General features: G+C 34.5%; 1 protein-coding gene across 4 annotated transcripts in view; it reads right to left on the bottom strand.

Annotated features, from left to right (window-relative positions):
• Positions 1-273: 273 nt before the first annotated feature.
• LOC117921459 (serine/threonine-protein kinase BLUS1) overlaps positions 274-25,480 on the bottom strand; it is a 31,893-nt gene continuing 6,686 nt past the window's right edge. The window contains exons 4-21 of one of the 4 annotated variants that reach the window (XM_034839326.1): positions 25,395-25,439; positions 25,229-25,310; positions 25,069-25,137; positions 24,809-24,979; positions 24,642-24,707; positions 16,338-16,406; positions 16,135-16,248; positions 15,974-16,044; positions 15,489-15,749; positions 13,319-13,431; positions 13,100-13,194; positions 12,948-12,989; positions 2,084-2,224; positions 1,954-2,002; positions 1,795-1,844; positions 888-949; positions 748-799; positions 274-654 (exon numbers count right to left, since the gene is read on the bottom strand). In XM_034839326.1, coding sequence (XP_034695217.1) covers positions 649-654; positions 748-799; positions 888-949; positions 1,795-1,844; positions 1,954-2,002; positions 2,084-2,224; positions 12,948-12,989; positions 13,100-13,194; positions 13,319-13,431; positions 15,489-15,749; positions 15,974-16,044; positions 16,135-16,248; positions 16,338-16,406; positions 24,642-24,707; positions 24,809-24,979; positions 25,069-25,137; positions 25,229-25,310; positions 25,395-25,439 — 1,558 coding nt within the window. In that variant the 3' untranslated portion in view covers positions 274-648. Of the gene's footprint in view, positions 655-747; positions 800-887; positions 950-1,794; positions 1,857-1,953; positions 2,003-2,083; positions 2,225-12,947; positions 12,990-13,099; positions 13,195-13,318; positions 13,432-15,488; positions 15,750-15,973; positions 16,045-16,134; positions 16,249-16,337; positions 16,407-24,641; positions 24,708-24,808; positions 24,980-25,068; positions 25,138-25,228; positions 25,311-25,394; positions 25,440-25,480 lie in introns of those variants that run through there. The other 3 variants (XM_034839325.1, XM_034839327.1, XM_034839328.1) reach the window with 3 other exon arrangements.

A 25,480-nucleotide genomic window follows, 5' to 3' on the forward strand; every position in this document is an offset into this window, starting at 1 on the left:
CATAACAATCATGGCCCTCCTCCTCTTGGCAAATTAATCAGAGTGCTAAACCCAATCAATTAGGGCCCTCCAAGCAATTATTTAACACCTAGATTTGCAAAGAACATCCTAAAAAATCCATCATCTAGACCATTCAAAGCTAAATTTCTAGGTCAAAGTTCTCCAATGCTTCTATTTTCCAGGAAGTAGATTCACCTTCTACTCATCCTTTTCATACTCATTTCAAAATGATGCTATATGCAGCTACACAAGTAACTCAACAAACAGGCTAAATGCAACAAAGAAACCGAACTCTGCTACACATGTAGGCAGAAATCATGCCTAATATATCATTCTTACTATAATTACAAACTGAGAAAAGATAGCCATAGATCATATACATGAACAACTTAATCAGTGACCCTGCTTGGTGCACAACCATCTTTCTTTCTTTTCTACTTTTTTTTTTTTTTTTTGACATGTGCTACAAGTTTTAAAAAGGGGAAAAAAAAAAAAGAACAACTATATAATACAGATTAAAATAAAGCCCTAAAAGTCATTCGAGTATTTTTGGCCATCGTTGTTCTTTCATGTTTGTTTTCTCAAGTATAGTTGGGGTTTGAGAAATTTGTAATAAGTCTGCTAAGGCACAAATGGAAGAGTACACAATCATACCTGAAATTAATTTGCAAAAATCCATAATTAACAGCCCCAAGCATTGGGTTCAACAGATATGAAATACAAGAGCAAGGACCAACAAAAGTTAACCTGAGCGTTTTCTGTCTTAAATTTCTGGATTTCTTCCTGGGCACATATGAGTCTACATATAACAAGCAAAAGTTTCAGAGATATCAGTATCAAATAATGGTGCAATATAAATATTTCTGGACATATATCATTAGTAATACCTCCACTGTAATTCAGCCACTTCATGGAGCAAGTCCTTTTCCCTCTCATGAGCAGCCTCAAGCTGCAATTAGAAAGTGAAAAATAAAAATGAATCATTGGAGCTGTTCTAGTTGGCTTATTAGGAGGCAAAAAAAAAAAAGAAAAGAGCTTAGTGTTAGGCTGCAAAAGGTTTGAAAAGGGAGCTAAATTGGTAAAACTGAAACAGAATTTTCTAATTTTCCGAGTAAGGCAGAAAGGAAGATGATTGCACTACACCATTGATTTGGGTGGTAATGAATTGGAAGTCCAGTTGTACAAAAGGATAAAACATCTTCCATTTGAGATTTTACCTTTCAGACTTTGTAAGAACATTTTTAATGTCTACTAGAAAGGTACAGAACACTCTGAAAGTTTATTGAATAGACTAACTAAAATATGCTAGAAGACTACTTGAAGTATAATGGTGCTCGGCAAGGTTATGGAAAAACCTACAAAAAAAACTTATCCTTGATTCTTCCATAGTGCCTTAAATGAGGTTATTTTATTTGACCAAGGTACCTTGCCTAAAGAGCTTGTAAAGCCATATGTAGCCTTCTAGTGCATTACAGTTTATATTCTCTCAACCTCTTCTCAAATTTTTCTTCTCATTTTTTTGTAGTGAATGAAATAATATTAGGAGACTCATAATAAGAAAGGGGTACATCCCAAATGCACAGGAAGTATACGGGGCACCCAGAGGCCAAAATGGAAGTAAAAAATAACGACATATGTCACATAAGTCCCAAAATAGTGTATTTGCAAGCAACATATGCTAGGAACTTATTGTGTCAGCAAATGTCATACAAAGAGCATGCCATTTTATTTTATTGGTTGCATAATTTGTTTGAGATAAACAAAAAAATATTGTAAAGTCCATATTTTACATACCATTGATTTCTCGGCCACACTTGTATACATTGGCATACACCCCCCATCAGCTGCACAGTTAGCTAAAGTGATTAAAAAAATTTCAGTTTTAAATCATCTATTTAGATATCCTAATATGTATAAGATAAATGTTAAGAAAGAAGTATCGTATGCATGTACCTATAAACTCACTAGAAGAGAGATGTCTCATGATTCCTAGGATAGTATCCTGTTGACAAGAATATGATAAATAAAAATTTTCACAAATAATTGAATTCAAAGAGGTTAAATATATGTGGCAAACCCATACCCTTTGAAGAATATTTGACTGCAAAACAGAATTCAACAACGAAAAAAGGAAATGACCCTGATGATTCGAAGGTGTAGCTTCGGATAGTGATGGTGATGGCAAAGGTGATGAAAGAGAAATTGTAGGAGGCTGATTAAGAACCTACATGATCAATAATATTTCCATAAGTGATTCAGTAGCATAACACAAGAAATGCATCTTTACTTCTAAAACAAACTTTGCAGAAAGCTATCAGCTAAGTAGATTAGAGCAATAGGTCTCCATTGTTCAAAGTCATAGACCTAATTATCTTCTTTCCCATCCAATAAACCTTTTCATGTATTATGAACCACTATATTGACTTCCTCAGTAAAAGGAAATGAAAAGAATCCCAAGACATAACAATTTAATAGATTAGGGGGTTGAAGCAAGCCATTGGGACCTGTACATATGGGAGGCTGAAAACCTAATTTCCCTTAGTCTTAGAAAATCTGTGTTGAAAATAAAACAAGGCAAAAAGATATGGATTTTCAAGGCATTAAAAAAGCAAGTACTAGATAGATATACACATGCTTACATGTGTGTGTACACAAATATCCACACAGAGCTCATCTATAGGCTTGCATAGACAGTAATCAAATGCCACAAGAAACTATGAATTTAGATATGAAATTCATCCAAAATAAACACTGTGAAAAGCATATTATTCACCAACATTCTCAAATCTTAGATATCTAAGGAAGAAAATACATAACATCATGATATAACTAGGGGTGAAAAAAAAGAAGAAGAAAGAACACTGCTATATCCCTTTATGCATCATGATTTGAGCATCTCGATATCAAAACTGATATTTAATATATATCCCATAAAGAATTGTTGAAATTTGGCCAAACATCCAAGGAAAAATTGGCAAATTACCTACTTGAGAAAATCATCTTCAATTCACTCATTTTCTATATTACATAGGTTTGGGTGTAGGTGTTGAGTGTGAGTATGCGTTTAGATGTCTAAACCTTTACATCCTAAATTTTTGGACATGCGGACTCGGTTGAAAAGATGATCTTGAATGGTACTTGGATACGACATAATAAATGGAAAAGGTTAATTGAAAGTTGATTATAAGCAAAAAGTTAATATATCCTTGAATAAGAACAAAATATCTGAAAAGAATCTCATACCCACATGTTGGCATATCGTGTCAATACAAATACATTGGGTGAAATCAAAGAGTTCAAATATCTCAAGCCAAAATTAATGAGAAAGAGAAGGGTGAAACTCTAAAATAAAGGAGAGAAAGGGGTGTAAGGTTAGGAAATAAATATAAGTATTATTGCTTTAAGGAATTTTACTTTTCTTCCTATTTTTATTTTGTTCCCTATTTCCCTTATTTTCTCCAATGATTTTGCTAGGATTTTATTTGAAACAATGCATTTAAAAACTCTAACAATCCTATAATCTATGTTAACTTTAATTGCATTTATTAGGGGCTATTATAATATTTCTACTACAATGAAATATTTTGATACCTCATTTTGTTGCATGTATTGCTTTTTTATCATCAACTCATACTTTTTAGACTAGTATAGTTGCATATATCATGTATTTGAGCAAATAATTATATTACAACAAACAATTTTAAGTTGAGTAAACAATTATTGTTAAAGCATAACAACATTTGTTGTCATGTGCTTTTTTAGTTCAAAAACAATAACCTAATTAAAATAAACATATCATGCAAAATGTAGTAAAGTAAAAACAAAATAATGTTTATATTCATAAACTAAAACATAATTTAAAAACTTCATTTATTTTTATGAATACCAAACTCGTTTATTCTTTGTGAAAATTTTTCATCAATTATGAAAATTATATTTCATGATACCAATATTGTTTAGATCAAGATAATATCTCACCGTCACCAAGTACCTTTAAACCATATTTTAGTATTAAATGTAATGAAATATTTTTTCAAGTATTGAATTCAATAAAATAAAGATTTTATCTCCACAGTAATATTTTGTATTTACTTTAAAGTCATATTTGTTATGGCACACATTATATAATCGAACAATGTCACTAATTTTATTTTATATATATTATTTTCTATAAAAAAAAACTAGTTTTACTTGTATTATTCATTGTTTTGTCCTTTTTGTCTAAATTTTATTACAAAAATTTCATATTTCGATGTACATTTTCATTATTTTTTATTTGTTATCAATATTTACATTGATATAGAAATTTGCACTAATATTTCCATAAAATTGGTCGATCAATATTTTCGTCCATATCAAAATTTTCATCATTAGATTTAACCCATACATATGACACTAGATATGGTGGATGTGATGGAAATTTTTTTCGTCTGAAAGTTTTTGTTAAATAAGGTGGGGAAAGTTTTGAATTTTCATTCCTAAAGATATTGAGATTACAACATGGATATATATGCATACAGCTCTACAAAATTATTCTAGAAAAATATCAAATCAATCTAACCATTCTTCTAGGAGAATTTACAACCTACATATTAACCTGCATATTTTCAAGCTATGTTTTACAACCTATTGTTTAGCCTACATATTTTCAAGATATTGAGAACTATCAATCTACATGTGTCCAACCTATATATCAGTCCATATAATTTCAACACTCCCCCTCAAGTTGGCTCAAAAATATTTTCCATTCTTAGCTTGCCTAGAATAGACTGAAATGTAGAACTTGACAACCCTTTTGTGAGAAAATTTGAAAGTTGACCATTTGAAGCAATATAGGGAATACAAATCAATCCGCTTTCTAATTTTTCCTTGATGAAATGTTGATTTATCTCCATGTGTTTAGTTCGGTCATAATGGATATGATTATGGGCAATGCTTATGGCTAATTTGTTGTCGCAATATAACTTTATATAACAGTCTAGTTTTGTTCCCAAATCAGAAAACATCATCCTCATCCTAAGTATATGACATATACCTTGAGTCATTGATCTGAATTTGGCTTCTACACTTGATTTGGCCAACAAACACTCTCTAATTTTTCCTTGATGAAATGTTGATTTATCTCCATGTGTTTACTCCGGTCATAAAGGATCGGATTATGGGCAATGCTTATGGCTAACTTCTTGTCGCAATATAACTTTATAAGACCTTGTAGTTTCATTCCTAAATCAGAGAACATCATCCTTATCCTAAGTAGTTGACATATACCTTGAGTCATTGATCTGAATTTGTCTTCTGTACTTGATTTGGCCACCAATGTTTGTTTCTTGCTTCCTCATGTGACAAGACTGCCTCCAATGAGCATTTAACACCCACTAATGTATCTTCAGTCAATGAAAAAACCTGCCTAATCAGCATTAGTATAGGCTTCCACATCGCTCTTCTCACTTTTTCTAAATAAAATTCCTTTCCCATGTGCTAACTTTAAGTATCTAAGAATCCAGTAGGCTGCTTCCATATGCTTCTCTTGTGGTGCATGCATTAATTGACTAATCACACTAACTGCATAAGCTATATTAAGACAAGTATGAGAAAGATAGATAAGTCCTCCAACAAGCCTTTGGTATCTTTATTGGTCAGCTTTGGGTTCTTCTAAGAAATCTCCTAATTTGTGATTCAGCTCAATAATGCTATCTATTGGTTTACTCCCAAACATCCTCATTCTCAAGTAGATCAAGAGTGTATTTGCATTGGGACCAAAAAATGCCCATTCTTGAATATGCCACCTCTATTCAAAAGAAATATTTGAGTCTTCCCAAATCCTTGATCTCAAATTCACTAGCCAAATATAGTCTTAAATTTCCAGTTTCATCTTGGTCATTTCTTGTCACTATTATATCCTCTACATAGATAATTAGATCAACTACTTTATTTGAAAGCCTCTATTTAATAAAAGTGTATGGTCACCTTAATCTATATCCAAACCTCACCATGGAACTTTAGGTGATTGTTTAAAGTCATATAATGGCCTTTTTGAGTTAGCATGCCTTCTCATCCAAATCTTTGTGCAAAAAGGCATTTTTACATCAACTTGCTACAAAGTCCAATTTAGATTAGTAGCAAGAGAAATTAAAATTCTAATGCTATTCATTTTAGCCATCTAGGCAAAAGTTTCTTTGTAGTCTATCTTATAAGTTTGAGTGAACCAAGTCACCAACCTAGCTTTATATCTTTCCAAAGACCTATCAGCTTTATGTTTGATTGTGAAGATCCATTTATCACTCACAAGCTTCTTCCGTTTAGGCAAATTTGCAATCTCCAAACTCCAAGTTCCATTCTTCTTTTATGACTCTCATTTCTTCCAACATAACTACTTTCTAATTTGGATTACTAGGGGCCTCTTTCACACTTCTAGGAATTTCTATGATGGACAATTGCAATACAAAGAATTAAAAATTAGGAGATAATTCATGATTGGACAAAAAATTGGATATGGGGTACTAAATCCATGTTCTTTTTCCCTTCCTAAGTGCAATAGGAAGAAGCAAATTGTCATTCGAAGCACTTGAGTGAACTAAAGTAGGATCACCATTACTTGCTTCCCATTCCAATGGTTTAGCATGGATGGTGACAAAAACCATTTTTGTAGGAGGATGATAATATTTATATCCTTTTTGTGTAGATGAGTAGCCAAGGAAAACATGCTTAAGAGCTTTAGGATCAAGTTTAATTTGGTGTTGGCTATGGATATAAATAAAAGAGACACATCTGAACACTTTGGCCATGTTTGATTGGCTAGATGTAGCATGGCATAAGATAAGCGAAGGGATAACATATCCTATCATATGATTAGTTGGTGACCAGATAGGATAAGTTATCCTACCACTTATCCTCTCCTAAGTTCAACCAAACATGGAATATGATAACTGGTGGGATACAAGGTTTGAAATTTCAAGATTTTGGTGAAATATTGTCAATATTTCCTATATCGGCATGGGTTGACACGATATCCACCATCGCAATCTCGAATGAGAGATTTTTCACTTTTTTTTTTTTAGAAGTATCGCCGATATTTTGAAATTTATCGGTTTTTTTGCTGAATTTTTTGGGATTTTCCTAATATTTTCAACCAATCAACAGGATCAAAGGGCACTCCTCTTGTTGATTAACATGGTCAAACCTAAAAATTGATTTTTAACTTTTCAAGAAGAGGATTTTGGGCAACCACTAGGGCAAATCTACCCTTGATTATATATATGCACAAACATTAAGATATTAACGTCCATCATAAAACCAAAACACTAAAAGAATATTTTAATAAATTAATTAATTCTAATTATTTTATTTTAAATTTCACTTAATTGATTACCAAAAATATAAAAACCATCATTATAATTTTCTTAATAAGTTTTTTTTTTTAATATCATTTATATGATAATTAAATATAAAAATAAATAAATATTAAAAAAAAAATCATACATGTATCATCATTTATTTTACATTATTGAATACATTTGATTAAATAAATTATAGCTTTAATATTAAATATATTTTCAAGTTAGACACATTATTATTCAATGTCATAATATTTTTTTTTTTTTTTTTGATAAGTATTATTCAATGTCATAATATTGTTGTTGAATAATATTTAATGTAACTTGATAATGAATGTACACTTACAAAATTCATAGTTTTTATGATAAATTATATCATACATATATCAATTTCTTCAATAAAATAATTTCAAAATGTCTGTTCTTACTTCTTTTACCCTTTTTTAGATTTTTTTCTTCTAACATTTCCATGAGTTTTGATCACTTTTGTCTTATTAATATTTTGTGTCAAAATATCCACCAATATTTCCCGATATATTTTGAAATATTCGTAAAATCAAGTTACTGATATATCCATCAAAACCAATATTTTCATCCTAAGTGGGATATATTATTCACTCCTTGTTTTGTATCTCTACTACATAGGATATGTTATCCTAAACTAAGATGTAGGATATACATATCCTATCTTATCTTATCCTACAAACCAAACGAAGCTTTTAGGAATATGGTTCCTAAAGATTTTAAATGATGGGAGAAAAAGACTTAAATATTCTAGTGGAATTTGAAAACTGAAAACTAAAGGGTAACCTATTAATTAAATGAGTGGCTATCAAAAGCTTCCTCCCAATATGTCGTTGACACTCTCATTTAGAAAAGTAAAGTCCTAGAAACCCCAAAAAATGTCAATTTTTCCTCTCAACAACCTCATTTTATATCAATACATAAAGACTATTGAATGACCCCCTCTTTTTGGCAATTAGAAACCAACTTATTATTGAAATATTCCATTCCATTATTTGAACAAAGAATATGGACTTTTGTTCCAAATTTATTATAAATCATCTTGTGAAAAATGGGCCTCATATTTGTGCACCAAAGAGCTTTCAATTAGTGATCAAAAAGTAGTTCGATAATGTTTAGCCATTTCACAAGCTTCACCATGAAAGGACAATTTATTGAAATCAAAAGAGGGAAACACCTTTTTATGGTAAAGAATAAAGGATGACCTAGCCTTTTGTGCAAAAGAAAGATATTTGATTTGTTCAACAAACAACCCTTGCTTGAGCTATTGCCATTCCCACCATTGTTTTCAAGGTAGTAAAGCTCACCAATTTTCCTTAGCATGCCCAATCATAAATGGAAGTATGTATACCATACAAGACAAAGCCACATTAGAAATTATAGAACGCATTCGGGTCAAGACTATAACACGCTTATCTGAATTCCCCTAACTCAACACGCTCACTTGCCTTTTGATATACTTGATTGGAACTCTACTTCTTTAGCACTTTATTCCTAGCTAACGACTTTTGAGTGAATCAATGCTTAATACAAGCAGGAATCTCTCTCCGATATGCCCAATAGTCCCGAAACTTCACTTTCTAAAGTCGACACAGCAACATGAGCCAACTAAGCCTTTGATCTTCATTTGAGTCAATAAAATACTTGAAAAAAGGTGCAAACCGACTCCATGTTTCAATTTCTGCTATTAGTGGATTATAGGTCAATTTAGATCTTTCATAAGCTTTGTTCTTGAAATCAGATTACATGTCAATTCAAGGACATGTAGGGCAAATTTTAAGGATATGGTTCTAGGCTGTTGGAAAATAAGAAATCTTCTCATTTACACTTTGAAAAATTAGTACAAGAGTATATATAACTTTCAAACTTGTACAATAAATGGAAACATAATACGACAGCTAACCTACTCCTAAAATTCTTCCTATAAACCCTTTAAATTACAACTTCCCAAATTTACATAGTCAACTAATTTAAATTGCACAGAATATGTACAAAATCAAGAATAAATCAAATAAACTCCATGAAACCAGGATTAATTATTGGATTCCAACACTCCCCCTCAAGCTAGTTCAAAGATTTCTTTCATTCCCAGCTTACAAACCATAGAGTTGAATGTAGAATTTTAAACTCCCTTTGTGAAAACATCAACTAGTTGTAGTTTGGATCCGACAAATGGAGTGCAAATCAATCCACTATCAATCTTTTCTTTAATGAAATATCTATCAATCTCAACATGTTTAGTCTTGTCATGTTGTACTAAGTTGTGAGTAATACTGATTACAGCCTTGTTGTCACAATATAGTCTCATGGAATTCTCAAGATTCACTTGTAGTTCCCTTAATAGACCCTTTAGCCACATAAGTTTACAAATGCCAAGGGTCATGGCTCAAAATTCAGCTTCAGCACTAGATCAAGCAACTACTTGTTGTTTTTTGCTTCTCCAAGTAACCAAGTTGCCTCCCATAAAAGTACAATACCTTGAAATAGATCTCCTATCAGTAATAGAATCTACCCAATCTAATTTTTTGTAAGCCTCAACTCTAAGCTGATTATTCTTTGAGAACAATAAACCTTTTCCTGGAGTTAACTTTAGGTACCTAAGGATTGGGTGCATAAATTGACTTACCATGCTGACAGCATATGCTATATTTGGTCTCGTGTGGAACAAATCAGTTAATCTCCCAACAAGTCATTGATATCTCCCTTTGTCAATTGGTATTCCTTCGATGATAACACCTAATTCATGATTTTGATCAATAGATGTACCCATAAGTTTGCATCCTAGCATCCTAATTTCATTTCGCAAATCAAGGATTTACTTCCTTTGAGTATCATAAATTCCCATTTTTGATCTCACCACCTCAATGCCAAGAACATATCTTAAATTTCTAAGATCTTTAATTTTGAATTCTTTTTCTAACTTTCCCTTGAGATTTTGCATCTCTTCTATATCATCTCTAATGACAATTATGTCATCCACGTAAACAATGAGTGCAATAATCTGCATTTTTGGTAATTGTTTGATGAAAAGGGTATGATCTCCGTAGCTTTGGTGATAGCCGAATTTGAGAAGAGACTTAGCAAATCTCTCAAAGCATGCTCAAGAAGACTACTTCATACCATACAATGATTTCTTCAATCTACAAACCTTTTTATTGCGAAATTTTCCTTCAGAATCAGCTTCCAATAGGTCTTTCGTGTATGTCAAGGTCTGTTGTGAAAATCAAACCACCTTGTCTCCTTTTCCTTCAATCTCCTTCCTTCTTGCTTCTCAGCTGCAGAAAAGTTATTGGATTGGGGAATTGCAACAGCAGAATTATCCACAGATGTTTTTTCTTATATCACAATTCAACAACTCTCTTCTGCACATACATAGGAAAACACCTATTTCAATGAGGGGAAAGGTTCTTTGCCTAGAACTTGAACCCTTACTCTAGTTCAGGATTTAAACTAGCCAAGAAGACAAAAATCCTGCCTTCTTCAATCATCTTCTGCAGCTGAATAGCATCGAAAATGGATCTTTAGCCATTGAAAGGAAGAGAAGTGGTTTCCTGATTTCTGGTTGCATAAAGTGAAGCAGCCAAGACATGATCATGAAATTTTCATCTTCCCATGTCTCAAACTTAGGATCACCATCATCAGGAATGAGAATTTTCCCTAACAAATAGCCTATCTTCCTTTTCCTTTTGATGAATAACTTGACAGATTGTGCCCATTCAAGAAATTTTGACCATTGAGTTGCAGGTTATGATTTGGGAACTAGGGTTTTCAATAGGAAAAGTAAGGGGTAGTGTTTACTGGTTAGGTATTTGTTGAGGTCGTGACCGTGGTTTGGGAACAAGATGAATCAGGCATGATTCTCATTATTATGGACAAGTGATGAACAACAAGAAGGGTTAGGGAAAGGAAAGTTTGGAGATTAATGCCAAAGGTTGGTGAAGAAAAAAAATTGGGTAGCAAGAACTAGAAATCTAGGAAAGATACTAGGAAATTGAGACCAAGCAAAGACAAGAAAAGAAAGTCTTCACAATGAATGAAAAGCAAGAGGGCAATAAAGGCCACCAGATTCTAGGAAAGAAAAGACTAGAGAACTCTAAGCCTACTCTAATACCATGTGGAGAAATTTGAATTTCATTCAAATATTGATATTACAACAAGGATATACATACAAATCTATGAAATTATTCTAGGAAACTATCAAATCAATCTAGCCACTAATCTAGGAGAATTTACAACCTACATATTAGCTTGTATATTTTCAACATGTTGAGAACTATCAATGTGCATATTTACGGTTCAGATTTCAACCAACATATTTTCAACATGTGGAAAACCATCAATCTGCATATTTACAGCCTACATATCAACATTTATATTCTCAATATAAGCTTTATTACCTATGAGGTCAAATAACCAATCTTGAAAATAAATAAAAAATAAAAAATAAAAAATAAATAAATAAATTATTCTAGAGAATGTAAGGAGTATTATAGATACTTCTATGAAGCATAACTAAGTGGTTGAAGGTTAAAATTATTAAGGAAGTACAAACCTTACAATGTAATCAATGCTTTATCAGTAATATAATAAGCAAAACCAAAGTTCTGTTATCATAGAGTTTTTCCAAATTTATCTTTAAGGAAAAGAGCATCTCAAGCATTGAAAGATTGGGATTGAGGACTACCCATTTTCTTTTAGAATCTTCTAGTCCCCCAATCACTCATTTCAAGTGGAAAAGCAATCTGTCATCAACTTTCTACAGTCTAACTAGTTTACCTCGTTTTGGTATCAGAGCAGGCTCTTTCCTCATAGTTCTAATTCTGTGGAAAAGCACCAATCTTTGGAGGCAATGGTTAACAGAACAGGAAGTGGACATTGAGGACATAGGAGTGGTAATTACTTTACTCTTTAGATGTTTCATGAACTGCAGCAGCAAATCCAACACCTAAGAGCTGCATTTGAACAAAGTGGTAATCATAGAAATAGTGGTAATCATGGACTTGATCCTCTAAGGGGAGAGGAAGAGACACTTCATCAATTATCCAAAAGAGAAAGTGAACTCTCCTGATGACAGAACACCTGATATAAGGAGACTAGTTCAGTAAAATAGGTAATTTCAATGATGGGAAGATCAGTTTTTATAGGCTCTACAAATAGAAGATGAAGTGCAAGTTCAAGTTTCAGAATTTGATGGTAGAATGGAACCAGAAGTGCTAGAGGAAAGTTAAGCTCAACTTCCACTTGGTGGAAATGTGATCATAATGACGAGATTAGAAGAAAAGGAAAAATCAAAAGTTAGGGCAAGATGAAGGATAAGCTAAAAACACAATTTTCAACTTTAGATAATGAACAAACATTGTTTCTAAAATTGCAGAATTGGTTGCAACGTCACAAGACTGTAAAGGAGAGAGAGCTTCTAACCTATTCCCATTTAACACTAGTTATAGCCTTGCCATCTTCAAATTAACTTATACAGTTATACATTTAACAAGTACAACATTCCATGCCATTCACCTAGCAATCCGATAACTCAAGTATAATAGGTAATTGGTACTTCAGCACGAATGTGCTGACCTCAAAACTACCAACCTGAAAGCTGTGACTCTTTTGTAGCATTGGAGATGAAACCACCTAAAGGAGAACAAAAAGAAAAGTAAACTTATATTTATTTAAAGCTAAAAAAGGAACACTTACACCACAAAAACAAGAGAAAACCATCTTGGACAAAATCATAAATTCACCTTTTCTAAGTCAACATTCTCAGATGTGACCTTGAAACGTCCTCTTTGCTGAACAACTGGCATCTTTGCTCTCTCGTCAGGTTCATCACTGTTTGCTGTCACAATAATATTTTAGTTAAAAGGGAAAGTAGGATAGCCCACACATCAACTAAATCAAAAGTTTGGCATGAATATAATGGTCAATAGAAACCATGAGCTGATGAAAATCATGGCACATGCCTGATGATTTGGATGTCCTAGAAATTATTTCAGAAGGTGCCTCGTCTACTACTGTCACAACTGTTGTTCCATTACAACTTGACATCTTCCGAAGCTGATTTTGCAAGTTACCACTGAAAATCCCAAAGTACTTCATGAGAAGTTTTGAAAGAAGATATTGCAAGAAATGTTAAATACAATAACAAGGTATCGATAAATCTCAAATATGGTAACAGGATGCAATGATATAATAACTGTACACATACAAGAGATTGATGTATGGACAGATATTTCATCACTCACTAACAAATGCATATCATTTTTAGCAAAAATATTGAAAGTACATCCAGCTCATCACATGTGCCAATATGCAGAACATGATGCAAAATCATGGTTACCAAAGTGCCTAAGCCAGGTTAGGAAATGACCACATCAGTAACCCAAATGGTTGCCTAAGAAAACTGTGTCACAAATTTCTTTTCTAAATCAATCATTACATATACATACGAAGCTCTGTGTGTAACATAAAACATTGAATAAATTTTGATATTTCATAAAAAATCTGGAAAGACTATTTCCTTCCTGAGGTTTGGCCTTGTAATCTGCCTGGGAAGCAAACTTGACAGGAGATAGATACAGGTGATGGAGGGGTCCCATGCTTCAATTATCCCAGATAAAGGATTACTCTTGGGACCTCCTTAGACCAGCTGTAGAGCTGTAGCTAATCCATTGCTTGTATTAAATAATATACATACATATAGAAGAATAGGCCAAGAAATCAGCAATTAATTTTTCTTCATATGTATCTGAATTCTCCTACCATATTTTCCCTTTCTTGTAAAATCTGACCCATGATTCTTGTACCAAGAATATGGGTAAATTCCACATAGGACCCTTACAATCAGATTGCTTGATTTTAAGGATTTTTTTTTATATAGATAGCCTAATTTAAGGGATCTCATCAATCATTATTTGTATATATGTATTGTAAATCATATGTAAAGATATACGGGAGATTATTTTTCATCATGGTATCAAAGCAAGAAGTTTGACTCTACTGAGATCCTTAGAGCCTTCATTGCTTAGCCACATACAACCTTCATCGTTGTAGCTTGTTCCCTCTTTTTAACCAACCTTTATCCTTAGTACCCATTATAATTCCCTCAAGGTCATCTCTTGTTTACTCCAAGAAAAAAAAAATACTAGAAACCTTGTTGTCTTTTCCCTAAAATGTCTGAAACTAGTGAAAATACACCACCCTCTCAAACAACCCTACCCTTTAATCCCTCCTCTACACTCTAAACCTTACCATCTTTATCTATCCATCATAATGACAGCCCTAAACTCCAAATCACCACTCAAAAACCACAAAACCTAGGAAATTGATATCTCACAGATCCCATGACATTGTCTTTGAGTTCATAATTGGAAAATTTCATTGTCTATCCATCTGATTCATCACAGTATCTCACATTTTCAAAATCCAACAAACCCAAAAACCACAGAGAGAATCATCATTTTATAGAAAACTACACATATATTCTGTTAGATAAATGGAAAATTTCAAAGGAACAAAGGATGATAACTCCTTCAGAAATGAAAATGTACATGAATACAAGAAGACAAATACAAAAGTTCCTCCAGCATGAAGCTTTCAGTTTACCAACCCTAAGTAAACAGATCACAAAAGCTAATATGAGTTTGGGAACCACATAGTATGAAGCCTTATAAGGAATGTGCTAGTAGTTGACATTTTAGCCTAATTTGCAGCACAAAGGAGTGATTTCCATTTCTAATATTTTTCTTAAGTTTCCATTCCATATGATAGCTTCCTCTCTGAATGGAAAATTTTTATTTTCATCAGATATCCAAAACCTACACAATTCTTTAAAGGTAACCTCAACATGGAGAAGGTAAAGCATACACAGATTCATCAAGAAGACAGATATCAACTAAGGCTTTGTAAAATTTATGACACTCCACTAACCAGCACAAGTTAACCGTAGCTCAGGAGACTGAAATATCAAATATTTGAAATGCACATGCTACCAAGAAATATCATGGACAAGAGGGTAGCCAAAAAGCATTACAAAAACAACTGTTTCAACTACAAAATATCAGTAGAATGATCTTTACTAACTGAAAAAAGAAAACATGCCAGAATTAAGACAATGTATTTTAAAAATCAAACCTTTCTCCTTTCACAGGACAATTGACTTCTAGTGAACTGGTGCTGTCAGATGAACTCCCAACCTTCTGAGATTGAACAGCCATATCCAATAATTTTTCACTAATTTCTGGATCAGGTTTTTCAGCCAAATTATTTTCAATTTGATCATCATGACGAGGAGAAGAACCCTGTGAAATATGGTGTTCATGGCTTGAACTGGCAATGCTCGATTCGTCATCAGATTTATAAGATTGAACTCTGGAAAATAAAAAATAAAATAAACTAAAATAATAACAGAAACATGATGAGAGATTGATTTACTTAATAAATCCTTGTCCCAGCTAAAGTAGCAATTAGATTAAATGAACATTGATATTAGTACAAGCACAAGCACTGCAATTACATATTCTGAAATCTTTACATAAGTAGACTAATACTAAACATAGAACAGACATGACAGCTTAAGATCAGAGGAAATGGTAGAAAACCCATTTCAGAGAATATACCTGATATTATTAATGGCTGAGTCAACTGATGGAAGAGGAATTGGCAGATTCTGCATCAAATCACTACCTTCCTGCAATATATCATATCATTAGAGGCTACAGAAGACCCCAGCTCTCTTCCCATAGAAGAACCACAACAAGAAGAGTACTAACAAACGAACCTCTGCAACTTGTGAAAGATGACCCATAGAAGATTGTTTCTCATGCACATCAAGCCCAGACAAAGAATTCGAGCTCCCTCCTAAATCAGACCCAGAATCCTCGACATCTGGGATCTAGAAGAAAGAGAACATATTTAAATGCATAATACCTCAAACTTTCAGAAATTAGTGTCAAAAGCAAAACAGGATGAGTGTCACTATACCAGGGAAGCCTGAGCCTTTACATCTTCAAGATTGAAATTCCAACCACTAATCCCCCGTTTATATTCATTCTACAAACAATAACAGGTCAAACAGTGAATGATAACATAAATACAACCTACCAGTAAAAAATAAACAATATCCTGTTATACTGTGAAAAAAGGAATCCTATCACAGAAAGCAAATCCATCTAATTAGGACAAAGAAAGGTGGAGAACAAGTAAGATAGATCAAAATCATTCAAACCACTAATCTTGATCCATTGGCTGAAGAAAAAATGCACTCATGGCAAACATTAACGTCACACTAATAAAACATATGAATCTTAAAACAAATATTTTTAAACATGAGAACAACTTAGCACATGACTCATGGCAAGGATTGCTTTCTTGGTTGGGATCATGCAGATGGCTAAAAGGAACATTATCAATATTATGCTTAAGTTCCCATGTGTATGGGGAGAACAATGGGGGAAAGTATATGTGGCATTCGACCATTTTAGGCACAACCCTAGATGTTATGGTTGGCAAGGATACTAAATTTCTCAAAGATAACAAGAGGCTCAATAGCATCATGATGGTATTCTTTACCCTATTTTAGGTCATTGTCACAAAAAATAAATAAATAAAAAGTATTTGTAGGTGCTCATCTCAGCACCTTGGTAGTTTGGAAGTTAAATTGTGCTTCTCAATAGAGGAAATTTGGTACTTGTTTGCAATAAGCAACTTCACCCATGGGATGTGTTAGATAGTGTACAGTTATTTCAATTATTTACTTTTCCTTTTCTTTCCTTATTGTATTGTGGGTCCCACTAACATGTATATATACACCCAAGTCCAATGTGTATTATTAACAATTTTTAATAACAAAAATCAGGGACTCTCCCTTTTCTCTCTTTTCATATGGTATTAGAGCCTAGGGAGAAAAAAAAACCTAATTATTTCTGGTTTATCCATGACTCAATTCTGGGAAACCTTTCAGTGACCGTGTTTCATTCCGATCATCTTTCCCATCTCCTAAAGCTTTCCGATCAACTGTATCGCCGTCAGAAAACCCTCACCGCCGACGACTTTTCCGGCGAAGTCCTTTTCCGACACCAACCATACCATCAGGTGCGCACGGAGGAGATCTTCAAGTTTTGTCAAAGCATCGGAGGGAGAATCTCAGTCACGCGCCGGCCACGCACGTTTCTTCTCCAACGGCCTGAACCTCACGCACCGGCGCGTGAGGGCGCGTGGAGCACTTTTCGGCAACGCGCTTCCACCTCCAGCCTCGCTTGACGCCGTCTAGCCACTCTCCATCTGTGTTTGTGCCATCCGAGCCCTGCAAGTGCCTTTTTTTGGGTTTTTTTGTCTCCGTCGACCCTCTAAACAGCCTTTCTGGCAACCTCCGGTGACTTCCTCTGCACCCCGAGCCCTGCACGTGTCTTAGGAAGTGTTCTTCTACCCTTCCAGTAGTGCCACATTTGTTTTTCTTTACTATTTGGTCTCTCACAGCCGCGGATCCTTGGTTTTTCTTCTTTCAGCCGCGATCTGAAGGCGTATTAGGGATCTCTTCGATCCAAACATATTTCATTCTCCAGATAAGTAGATATGGTTACTAAAAGTTCCATTTTTTCCTCTGTTATATCTGGATCTCCTATGATTACTTCGGAGAAATTGGTTGACAGTGAAAATTATTTATCCTGGTCTGCCTCTGTGGAGCTTTAGTTTATGGGTCAAGGTTATGAGGATCACCTTGTTACGCAGGAGGTGGATATCCCTAAGGTTGACCAAATACAATGGAGGAAGATAGATGCACAGTTATGTAATGTGTTATGGCAATCAGTTGATCCTAAGATTCTGCTTCATCTTCGGGCCTACAAAACATGCTTTAAATTTTAGAATCAGGCGAAAGGGCTATACAAGAATGATATCCAACGTCTTTATAAGGTGGCTTCTTCTATTGTCAATGTCAGATAACAAGACATGGATTTATCTACTTATATTGGCCAAATTGCCTCTCTTAAGAAGGAATTCTTGACCATAATGCCTCTTACTACTGATGTTGGGGATCAACGAACACAAATTGACAAGTTCTTCATGGTTTTTACGCTTATTGGCCTTTGTCCAGATCTTGAGACCGTTCGCGATTAGATTCTTGGCAGTTCCTCCGTTCCATCCTTGGATGATGTGTTTGCTCGCCTCCTCCGTATCTCCTCCACTCAGACTTTGCCATCTGATAACACTTCAGATTCTTCTGTGTTAGTTTCTCAAACTAACTCTCGAGGAGGACGCAGTAGTAACCGAGGTAGAGGCCAACATCCTCATTGCACCTATTGCAATAAGCTTGGCCACACTCGTGATCCGTGTTATCAGTTACATGGGCGGCCTCCCCGCACTACCCACATAGCCCAGTCATCTGATCCTCAACCGCCTCAGCCTCCAAGCTCTTCCACATCTCAGGATATTTCCCTCACTGACAGTGAGTATGATGACTATCTTTGCTATCAGGCCACCAAGTCAGCTTTTGTTGCTTCTGTTGCCCAGACTGGTAATGTTTCTGCTTATCTTACCCACACATCTTCTCTTGAACCTTGGATTCTAGATTCTGGCGCTTCTGATCACATATCTGGTAATAAGGATATTTTCTCTTCTATTACTACTACCTCTGCCTTACCTACTGTTACCTTAGCTAATGGTTCTCAAACTGTGGCTAAAGGCATTGGTTTGACACATCCTCTCCTATATGGCTTGAAACAATCTCCTCGAGCATGGTTTAGCCGTTTTAGTTCTGTTGTTCAGGAGTTTGGCATGTTTCGCAGTACAGTAGACCATTCCGTTTTCTATCATCATAACTCTTTAGGGCAGTGTATTTATCTGGTAGTTTATGTGGACGATATCGTCATTATAGGCAGTGATCAGAATGGTATTCAGAAACTAAAGCAACACCTTTTCACCCACTTTCAAAGTAAAGACTTGGGGAAACTCAAGTATTTCTTAGGGATTGAGATAGCTCAATTCAGTTCCGATGTGGTTCTTTCCAAAGGAAGTATGCTTTAGACATCTTGGAAGAAACCGATATGTTAGACTGTAAACCGGTACACTCCTATGGATCCAAATGTCAAACTTATACCAGGACAGGGGGAGCCTTTAGGAGATCCTGGGAGATATCGGCGACTTGTAGGTAAACTGAACTACCTCACCATTACTCGTCCAGACATTTCTTTTCCTATAAATGTTGTTAGTCAATTCCTACAGTCACCATGTGATAGCCATTGGGATGTTGTAATCCGTATTCTTCGATATATCAAAAGCACATCAGGCCAAGGTGTGTTGTACGAGAACAGAGGTCATACCCAGGTTGTTGGTTACACAGATGCAGATTGGGTTGACTCACCCACAAATAGACGTTCCATTTCCGGGTATTGTGTTTTTATTAGAGGTAACCTAATATCCTAGAAGAGTAAGAAACAAGATGTAGTGGCCAGATCTAGTCCTGAAGCCGAGTATCGAGCTATGGCTCTGGCAACATGTGAACTCATATGGCTGAAACATCTTCTTCGAGAGTTGAGATTTTGAAAGGATGAACAGATGAAGCTCATCTATGACAACCAAGCCGCTTTGCATATTGCATCCAATCCAATCTTCCATGAAAGGACCCAACACATTGAAGTTGACTGTCACTTCATTAGAGAGAAGATCGCATCAGGATGTGTGGCGACTGGTTTTGTCAATTCAAATGATCAACTAGCAGATATTTTTACTAAATCTCTCAGAGGTCCTAGAATTAAATACATTTGTAACAAGCTTGGAGCATATAACATATATGCTCCAGTTTGAGGGGGAGTGTTAGATAGTGTACAGTTATTTTAGTTATTTACTTTTCCTTTTCTTTCCTTATTGTATTGTGGGTCCCACTAACATGTATATATATACCCAAGTCCAATGTGTATTATTAACAGTTTTTAATAACAAAAATTAGGGATTCTCCCTTTTCTCTCTTTTCACAGGATGCATTAAGATAAATTTTGTTTGATGTTGTTTAGAGAAACTTGTGCCAAAAAGTATTAGATGTTTGTTTAGAGACCATAACCGTAGGATCTTAGAGTTTCATTAAAGCATGCTAGCTCAAATTTGACCATTGAACTGACCTTAGCATTATTAAAGGGCTACCAAGGAAAGCTAGGATGAATATTAGGAACCTTACTATGAAGAAGACCAAGCAACTGTGTGATCCTAAGCATCTGAAGGTAGGAGATGACCTTGGATGCACGACCAATAGATAAGGTAGATCTTTGGTGCCTTAAGTGGTTTAGGGTGTTTCTCTATGTAGAAGTTAAGGCTGAGTGGATAAAGAAGCAAATACGTTAGCAAGAGAGGTGTTTGCTCTTCTCTGAATTTTATAAGGGACTTTCTTCCATGAGGTTCTCAGTTTGACCTTTATTTTAAGGATTACTTACTAGAGAAAATTCACTTTTATGTTTGCCTTTTGGATTGGATTCTTTAGCAAGTTTTTATTTTTATTCATCCTAAGGATTTGTCACCTTATCTTATGTTTATGAACTTTAACAGTTCATTTAAGGAAGGACCTATAATCTCCATTTGAAGCTTGGTTAGGTAAGTAGGGATAGAACAAAAAAGAGGTTGAAATGTTTTGAGATCTATGAGGATGTATTGATAGAGCCAGCTAATGTTCAAGGCTATAATCCAAAGAAAAAGAAAGGTGTTTTAGGCTAGTGGATGGCCCAATATGGGTTAGAGAATAGTTTCTTTGGAGATCAACCCCGATTAGGAAGGTAGTCATCTTTTATTATAAAAAAAATTCACAAAATAAGCGAAAAACATCTCCTTGCTTGTGCCTTTGTAGATGAAAATAAGAGGTTTTTCCTAATTATTCCTTAAAATAATATAATGCTTCAGAGTCTTTATTGTTTAGAGATAAGATAGGTATGGAGGTTGTATAAGGGAGAGCTTTTGTGGTGATGCAATTTCAAGATGAGAGTTTTAGGGAAGCAAACATTAGTAAGCTTGATAAGGAAAGATGTCGACCTAATTGAGAATAAGATATAGGGGAGGAACCTATAACCCATCCACCAAACCCTTAATAGGGCTTCAAAGCCCTCCACTTTTAGTCACATATTTTTTCAAACCTAAAGGGAGCTTTGCTCCTCCATATCCAACCTTCATCAAGTAAGATGGGCGACTCTTTCCAAAAGAGCACTAAAGTGGCTTTTCCAACCTTTCGACACTAAGAAACGGTGAAGTCTTGAATGAGATTGATTGTCATCACCTCCTCTCCAAGTGTAGGAGCCCCCATTTAGTGGAATATCATGCAATTTCAACTCCTCTGTAATCTTTGAAAATCATCTCATGACAATTGTATAATGTTGATGTTTCTTCTTTCACCCAAGAAACTAACCATGTTAAAGTCCCTAGCAAGACACCAATGGTCACCCCACAAACCTCTAATGTCCTCTAATTCAGCCCAAAAATCCTCCCACTCCTCACACAAACAAGGTAGGGTCATAAACCCCAATGAATCTCCTTCCACCCCAAAAAAAAATCTTCGTAGCATCTAAATGACTTTTTTTATAGGTGTAAATGTATGAGAATAAAAAGAAGTACACACGACGTATACAAAGGAATCGAAAATGATAAGAGGCTATAAATGCTCCCCACTTCCTTTTTAACAAATTCCAACACTACGTTATCCTAGAACACAAGGATTTCACATCCAATCCCCCAGGCCTCCGTTGAACCCCATTCTAAACATCCACCTACCCTTAACGCTCCTCACTAACTCCACTATAATGTCATGAACTATTGTTTCCTATAAACATAACAAATATGCTTTTTCAGATCTTGTTAAGGATTTAATAGCCTTCCTTTTCTCCTTGACATTAATTTCTTCACATTCCAAGAAAGAATTTTCACTTTCATTAGCCCATTGCAACTAAAGCCCAACCACCCTTTTCACTCCCACTTTCATTCCTTCCTACTCCTTTGTTATTTACATAACATTCTAGCTTCCGAAATTTCCTCTCAATTTTTGAAAACTTTGTCCTCTTTTTGCGATGCTCCTGGCTTTCTTCACTTTCCTTACCTCCAACATTCTTATGAAAGCTAGGGGCCTGTTTGGGAACCATTCTTAAAAAAAACTCATTTGGTAATTTTTTGACTAAAAATAGTTTTATGGGAACTTGTTCTACAAATAGGTTGTTTTATCAGAAGATATTATAATTGTTTTCACTTGTTTTTAATTGTTTTCTAAGGGTTATTTTAAAAATAATTGTATAAATGTGATGAATGATTGAAAATAAACATTACAGATAAAATTTATTTTTAAGAAATATTTGGAAATATAGAAAGTGAGTTGAGAATACTCCAAATTCCAAATAGACTTTTGTTTTATAAAACATTTGAGAACTGTTTTTTAAAATTGTTCTCAAAAAATGCTTTTTGAGAATTTTGAAAACATTCCTAATCAAGCCCTAGAATTTCCTTCTCCAACCCCTCAATTGGCAATCCTAGAAACCTACAAAACTCAATTAGCTTGGCATAAGACCGTTCTTCCAATGGACTTGCCTTGCTCAAGTCCCCCCACAAAACCACAGGCTTCTCCCCCAACTCTTTTGCAACACCCTATGGAAGCCCTTCTAAAATTATCCAAGAATTCCACGAATCTCCCATCCTAAAAGATCATCCTTAAAGGCCCTCTCTTATCCCTTTGATGCTCATTGTCACCCCCTTCCCCCCAAATGAAGCCCTTCGACATGAGTACCACACTGTCAGGACTGAAACAATTCATAAAGAACCCCATTCACTTATCCCACACTTAACTTGAAGCTAGTTATGCAGTCAATTTTGTAAGCCAATTTATACATACCCCACAAACTTCTCATCTTGTGATGGTCTTTAGGAAGCATAGATAACTAACTTCTGTTCTAGGCAAATGTTTTTTTCTGTTGGATGTTGCCATATGAAAGTGAGATCCTATACTTATGCACATCCTGTTAGAACAGTTATTAAAAGGAAATTCTCTTCAAGCTATTGTACTTCAGATGCAACAAATGGTTGTTTGGCTTAGAAAAGAAAATGCCCAATAGCTATGTCAAGTTTTGAATCAGAGTTTAAGGCAGGTCGATATGGAATATGCTAGTTTATTGTTTTCAAGATTCACTAAGATAAATAGCCCTTGATACTACAAACACTATAACTTTTGTTCCAATAATAAAGATGTGACTATAATTTCATAAAATTCAATCCAATGATCAAGCATATTGAGATGGATAACACTTTATAACAGATAGTTGAGTGTGTGGGGCTTATTTCCATACACAATGTGCTTGTAGATGTACTAAAGGACAAGCTAGAGTGAAATTCCCTTTCTATCTTGAGGACACTAGCTTAAGGGAGGGGGCAAATATCATGCAAGAGCCTAAGTGGTGTTAAAATACCATGTTCTTTACATTTTAGTATAAATAATATCAAAATGTGACAATACTTTGTTCATATAAATTGAACAAAACCAAATTCATGATAGTATATCAATGGACATTGGAGTAAAGACAAGAAATAAAAACAAACAAAAGAAGAAGAAGAAAGAAACAAAAAGATGAAAAAAAGAAGGGAAGTTCCTAGAGAGATACAAAGTGTTTATCTTACTTTTTCTTCTATTTTGTACAATCTAAATACTAAAATGAATATAGTGCCTACTAATGAAAATAATAATTGAAAGCAAGAAAGAACAAGATGTAAGATCTTGGAGAGACGGAAAATTTTACTCTTTGTTATTATCTTTGTTCTTTTGCAATGGATCTAAACCTATTCCCAATTTGTTCAAGTGGCTTTTGAAACTAGACTATTGCTTACTTAATGTCTCACTCCCATTCTCAAAACTTTTGTCTGCTAGGCCCAATATTTAACTTCAATCTAAAGCAAATAGACAGAAGATTCAAGCATAAAAAATAATGATTTTCCAGCTAGAACAAAATGAAGGCAGTGGAACATAGCTATCGACAAGGCTAATATCCACCTATAACACTGTTAATATTAGATCACTTGCAAAGATTTTCAGGCAAACACTACATTTTGCATTTTACTTTTATCTAGATTATTGTCCCTGCAATACTCCATAGCTTCCAAACAATAACAATTAAGAGGTGCACCTGCATATGTACAATTTAATAGGGGAGATATAATAAATTGAGTATAGAAGACTAGTAAACCATAGACTTCAAATTCAGTATCTAATAAACAAACCAGAAAATTGATAGACGAGACAACAATTTATTCTTCCTAGTTATGAAGATCCAAAAATAAAACCTGTGATAGCTCCTCCTTTTCCCCATCTGGCATTTTTTTTTGTGCAAGCATATCTTCTTCTTTCCTCTATGTCAATAAAGACACCACTTATAAGAATAAAATATAAAATCAAAGTAGCATGTATGGATTATGGGTAACAAAATCATATCCCAAAATCAATATCTAACCTTCAATTCTTTAATACGCTCACCAAGATCAGGCAGCCCCTCCAAAAGTGTTCGTCCTATATAATCACTTGACCTAGCTTGCTTAAAGAAAGGATGCTTTAGCAACTTTTTTGCAGAAGGTCGTTTTGAAGGATCTTTTACCAAGCAACTTGCAATCATCTGCTTAAAAGACTAGGGACAAAGAAGGAAAACCAAAAAATCATGTTGAGGCATCACTAACTCAAGACTGATAATAGAACTAATATATTTTGAAAACATACCTTAGAAAATTTTCTATCTCTTTCATAATCAAGGCCAGGGGGAGCATTTTGCAAAGTCATAAGCAGGACCTACCAATATTAATTTTCTTCAGCTTTAATTAACTCCTGGAAATTTTGTAGAAGATTCTAATAAAAATTTCATGTCCTATGACCCACACACCTTCATAGGAGGATATTTTGAGAAAGGAGCATGACCATGGGCAAGCTCCAATGCAGTTATACCAAAAGACCAGATATCAGCCCTGCAGGAAAATTGTTGAACATTAACACCATGTTATCTAATCAAGGATAAGAGGAATGAAACTTGCAAAAAACAAAAGACTGACTTGAAGTCATAACCATGTAACTGCTCCATAACCTCAGGGGCCATCCTATGAAACAAAGATAGAGAACTATGTTACTCAACAAATAA

This window comes from Vitis riparia, chromosome 9 (genome assembly GCF_004353265.1).
Source record: "Vitis riparia cultivar Riparia Gloire de Montpellier isolate 1030 chromosome 9, EGFV_Vit.rip_1.0, whole genome shotgun sequence".
NCBI classification, from domain to species: domain Eukaryota; kingdom Viridiplantae; phylum Streptophyta; class Magnoliopsida; order Vitales; family Vitaceae; genus Vitis; species Vitis riparia.